We start from the raw sequence: 5,823 nt of genomic DNA on the forward strand, positions 1-5,823 counted from the left end.
GTTTTGGAACAGGAAGAGTGAGTGGCAATGGACATGAAAACTGGACACTTTTGCGTTTGCTGCCTTTTATCATTGGGACCCGTATACCAGAACATGAGCCATCATGGGAAGTATTGATGGACCTTAAGGAGCTTGTTGAAATTGTTGTCTCGACAACTCTATCAGAAGAAATATTGTCATACTTGGACACCAAAATATTGGATCATCGACGATTACTGATAGAGACTTTTCCTGATTTTAATTTGAAGCCAAAACACCACTATATTGAACATTATAGTCATCTTGTGCGTTGTTTTGGTCCCTTAGTTGATTTGTGGACTATTCGATTTGAATCTAAGCACAACTTTTTCAAGAAAACTGTGCATGATGTCCAATGTTTTAAGAATATACTACTAACACTTTCTTCAAAGCATCAACAAATGATGGCATACTTGTTAGATGGTCACAGTCTTTTTAAACCAAGTCTGCATGTTGATAATATTGACACAGTTGACATCTGTTTCTTGAATGAAAATCTTCAGAAGTGCTTGAAACTGAAATATCCACAGGTAAAAGCTGTGTCATTTGCTAAATGTGTTTATCTGTATGGGACCCAGTATGTTAAAGGCATGATCATTTCATCAGGACAACTGAGTGGACTACCTGAATTCTACAAGATACTGAACATTTTGGTAGACTCTGGGAAAGTGTCATTTGTTGCTACAAAGCTCTCCTCTTGGTTTATGGAACACTACAGATCATATCGGCTTGACAGCAGCTACAAAGATCTGGAAATACTTGACCCAGAAGATTTGAATGATTACCACCCTTTAGCTGAATACTGCGTAGATGGACAACTGATGGTGACACCTGTTACGTGCCTCCTGCATTGAAAGTGATGGTATGTATTATTCATAAATAGTTTTCAGTTGATTACTTTGAATTTGTCAATTATTTAGAATTGCGCCCTTTTTTTTTGGTTTGTCTTCACAGGCCCTGTTACTGCGAGTCCACGTCAGTCCAAAACTTATCAGAAAAATCCAACTGTCCACTGTTCCAGAATCTGTGAAGCAGCTTCAAGATGAACTACAAGCAAAGCTTGGACTTGAAGGTGACTTTGCAATACAATATGAAGACCCAGATTTTGGGAACGCACTTTGCAACCTGATGGATATTAAGGAGCTACCTGCTGGACGGGCAGTGTTGCACCTCATTTGGGAGGAAAATGCATCAGCCTCGCCACCACAGACTCCATCTGATCATAGCGCTATCTCATCTATTGATACAGCCAGTGTGAGTTCAGCATCTTCTTTCAGCCCATCCTCATCCACAAAGACCTACATGCGTAGCACTTCACAGTGGCCAAATCCATTTCCTATCCCAACCTTTTCCTATGATGTAGCGTTAAAACTTCGCAAGGGCAATGAGGTATATGAGAAAGCAGGGGCAAATTTAAGTGTAACAAGAGACATCAAGATGGAAATTCTAGACAAGTTGGCACAAGAAATGTTTGCAATCAAAGCGTACCCTGACAAGAATGAAATAACATCTGTTGCACAGGAGCTAGTTTCCAAACATCCCTGCCTCAAAGAGCCTGGCAATGGCACAGGATATGATGGTTGGGCAACAAGCATTAAGTTCAAGCTTGGCAACTACCGTTCCAAGCTAAGTAAAGCTGGATGTAGTGAAGTTGCAGTCAATCGAAAAAGAAGAGGGGAAGAAGATGACAGTGGCTCAAATAGATTTTCCTTAAAGAAACCAAAGCGAGGTGAAGTCAACTTTATCCCTGATGGCCCAGAAAACTACAATGATGAGTCTCTTGAAAATGAAAGATGCATTTTGGAAGATGAAATGAAGAAGAGGGATAAGAACATGGCACTCATCACCCAAAAGATGGACATCACATTCTCTCTCAGGAGGAAAGAAGTTGTGGAGATGCAGCCCTTGGTCAAGGAAATGCAGCTCAGATGGCCAGCTCTCTTCTTGAAAGAACAGGTAAGATAATCTCTTAAATATTTAAAGGAAAACTTCTGTTTTTTTTTTTCTTCTTCCCTTTTTCCCCAGTGTGGTCTTATTTCTAAAATGGAAAACGTTCATTTATTCACCCAGAAAAATTTCAAGGCATTTGGAGTTGTTAGAAAGAAATTTTAATCCCAATGTTACGAGTCACTCGTTTTGCAAGAGAGAGCTGAGCCAAGGTTATGGGGAAAGGATTCACTGAGACAACTAAGAAATGCCTGAATTAAGCCAAAAACCACTCTGGAGGGTTTTTAATCTAAGGAAATAACATTAAAATGTGTTTAAAAGCTCCAAAAAGTTGATTTTACATGATATAGGACCTTTAAAAGCATCTGTTTGTATCACTCCAATATCTTGTAGAAAAGGTTGAAGGCTCGCGATGAGCTAACAATGCTAGTGGTAAAATATAAAAAAAATACTTGGCTCTAAAAATATGAAGCTAATTTTGGTATTACCAACAACTATTGAAGTGAAATCTATTTACTTGTCAACTTGCTGTGTATAATAACGGATTGCTTTTATTTCGCTCTTCTCTGGGCACCCAAAGCGCTTTACAATTCCACTACTCACTCACTCTCACATTCACACATCGGTGCAGGGAAACCACAGTTGTAGCCACAGCTGCCCTGGGGTAGACTGACAGAAGTGACGCTGCCATATCGCGCCTCTGGCCAACACCAGTAAGCGGTAGGGTAAAGGGTCTTGCCCAAGGACACAACGACCAGGACAGAGAGAGCTGGGGATAGAACCAGCATCCTTCCGGTTACAGATGAGCTTCCCAACCCCCTGAACCACGGTCGCCGCAATGACTTGTCTTCATTGGGCATCTAGAATCTTTTGGTGCTGACCCTTAGCAGGCAACAGCCATGAAACTCACAGAACAGGATTGAGAAAGTCACTTACGTGTTATGAAAGTATACAAATTTGACCACAGGATGTTATTCTTACTTCATTCCTACATAACTATAAAATTAATGGAATTTTTTCAATGAATTTAAAATACAATTTATTGATTTATTTCTTTTCTGCAATGAATCCTGTAACAATTGAAACCATTATTTTGTCTTATCAACATTTGATTAGGTATTCTATAGACTTACTGTAAGATCTGCCGATCAGATTTTTCTTGGGTTTTTTTTTTTTGTTTTTTTTAATACGTCAGTTATAATTTGTACCACCACTACCACTAAAGGAAAAAAAAAATCCAATCAAGGCCTGACCAATAGATCAACCGAGACTAAATGTTTTGAAATTAAGCTCTTTTAACCAAATTTGAAAACAATGTGATTTTTATTTAATGTACCTTTAAAAGTTTTCTTCTATATTTTTTTTGTTGCTTTGTAGATTTGTGCGGAATTCTCACGCATTACCACCAAGGATCTCATGGGGACCTTCTTGACTGCCCTCGACACTTACTCACTTCGGCTGATTAAGCTGTATCGAATTAGAAAAGCTGCTTTCCGCAATGACATGGATTCCCTGTTGCAGAAGTTTGATGAACAGGTAATACATAAAAATGTATTTGTGTCTGGTTTATGAGGAACCTGAAGTTCCCACTGTAACGAAAGATACTTTATTAAATATTTACTAAATTGATGTAAAAATTGTTAGTTTTCAAAAAGTGTGTCCTGAATGGGATTATAAGCTAACAAGCAGCGCTGTGTTTGGCAGATTGCAGGTAATGACAGACAGTTCAACTCTCATCCCACTCATGGCACTTTTTGTTATAAATGTTGTAATAAGTGTGCTACATTTGTTGCACATCAAAATTACTTAAAAAATAAATAAATAAAAAAAATCTGACAAAAACATGACCAATTATCTGTAATAACTCATTTCAACATCTTATTTCTTAAGGCTGTATTTTGAGCAACAACACTTAATGTGTTTTAAAAACAAAATGGTAGGTTTATAAATGAGACTGAGTCTTATTTGATTTCCTTGTTTTAGGTCTCAAACATAGTCCAGCATCGACGAACCATCAGTTTGGAAGGGTTACCGATATTTGTTCGCGACGACGAGACCAAACTCTTCTTAACATGTCTGGTGAGTATGCAAATCTACTCAATCTTCAGTTTTGGTTTTCAGAGACTTATATGTACTGTTGTTTTTTATTTTGCATAGGATACAGATCCAGTTGAGAGGGCAACCCGAGGTGTTACGGTGGGCATCCTCACTGTTCTGGAGGACTACGTGGGACCCAACTCGCAGTCCACAGTGGTCAACACTGCCATTGTTTTGGAAGAGGACATTATTCTTGATGATCTGCCAGACCTTCCCACTGCCTTTGCCTACTTGTTTGGCCTACTTTATGGGCTCAACATGGAGTTTCCCAAAGAACTCAAGTACACATTTGAAGCTGTGCAACACATTTTTATGGAGTTGACATCTACCTGTTCCCAGAGGATAAGAAGCTTCAAAACCAAGCTCTTAACCAAAGTCTAACCTATTTGACAACATGTTCAACTCAAATACAACTTGTGTAAAACAGAATGGCAATTTGTTTTGATTTACAGTTTTTGGGTTTCGTGGCAAGTTGCTCTGAAAAAAGTTCATTTCTGTCTTTAAGAAAACTGTAAGGTGCAGAAAGTTCTGAATCAATGTCTTCTGTTCTAACTTTACTTAATGTGGCTTGCATGACTGATTGCAGATTTCATGTCTAACATGTTATTATAAGATGTTGAAAGGTTTTATTCTAACTTGAGCTGTTTTAAACAATTTTTATAATCTGGTTTTAGGTACATTTGTACTAGTTTTATAACAAATGTGGCGCGATACTGAACTTCACAGGAAATTGGAGTGTTGATTACTATTAAAAGACAAGTGGTGGAAAAATTTGTTTGAAAGTTGTTTGCTGTATGGAAACCAGATAGAAGTTGTTCACATCCTGCCATCTGATGTTTTGAATCCGTTTGTTAGTGACTATCTATCAAGATAGGTTTGATATTCTGTCTGACAACACCACCTTTAAAATTGGATGAGTAACATTTGTTACAAAAATTTGACTTTTTTTGTGTTTTTGGAAGGACTTTATTTGTGGCTGAATGTTGTCAGTATGTTAAAAATGGCTGATCTCAAAAGTCAACATTGTCAGTGGTGCAGTTGTGTTTGAACACAAAGTTATTTGAAAATCAACTGTGTAAACATTCATTGGTACAACAGGGAGCACCTCATGAAAACTATGAAAGATACTTTTTCTAAACTTTAGGAAATTGATTGGCAAAACAAAAAAAAACATGTTGTGTAAACTTTAGGAAATACGTTGCCGAAACTAAAACTAATACCTTGTGTAAACTTTAGGAAATACGTTGCCGAAACTAAAACTAATACCTTGTGTAAACTTTAGGAAATACGTTGCCAAAACTAAAACTAATACCTTGTGTAAACTTTAGGAAATACGTTGCCGAAACTAAAACTAATACCTTGTGTAAACTTTAGGAAATACGTTGCCAAAACTAAAACTAATACCTTGTGTAAACTTTAGGAAATACGTTGCAAAAACAATAAAATATGAGTTGAGAAAAAGGACAATTATTAATTTTGTCAACACAAAAACATTAGCTAAAGCAACTTATCTCCTAAACTTGAAATTATAAGTTATCCATCAGAACCTAAAAACGTAAATGCAGTCGGTTGCCTTGAGTTTTTAAGTTTTAGCAACGTTTTTTTTTTTACAGTGTGCTGATGGTGGTTTACTTACAAGTTTGTAATCTTTGTCCTGTTACATTTTTCTCTGTATTATGGACTGTTGGATGTTAGATATGATGAGGTATTCATATCATCTGCATCTATATATCTTCCTCCACTTCTGCCTGAATCAATGAA

At 37.1% G+C, this 5,823-nt stretch overlaps 1 protein-coding gene across 1 annotated transcript; it reads left to right on the top strand.

Moving 5' to 3' along the window:
* Positions 1-372: 372 nt before the first annotated feature.
* LOC146621820 (uncharacterized) lies at positions 373-4,624 on the top strand. The gene is made up of 5 exons (XM_085366902.1): positions 373-880; positions 973-1,974; positions 3,343-3,501; positions 3,949-4,044; positions 4,123-4,624. Exons 1-5 carry the CDS (start codon positions 878-880, stop codon positions 4,441-4,443), a joined length of 1,581 nt encoding a protein of 526 aa, XP_085223028.1. The 5' UTR covers positions 373-877; the 3' UTR covers positions 4,444-4,624.
* The last annotated feature ends 1,199 nt before the right edge of the window (positions 4,625-5,823 follow it).

This window comes from Diplotaxodon limnothrissa, linkage group LG12 (genome assembly GCF_057381915.1).
Source record: "Diplotaxodon limnothrissa isolate DT_005_m linkage group LG12, D_limnothrissa_male_GT1.1, whole genome shotgun sequence".
Taxonomy (NCBI): Eukaryota; Metazoa; Chordata; class Actinopteri; order Cichliformes; family Cichlidae; genus Diplotaxodon; species Diplotaxodon limnothrissa.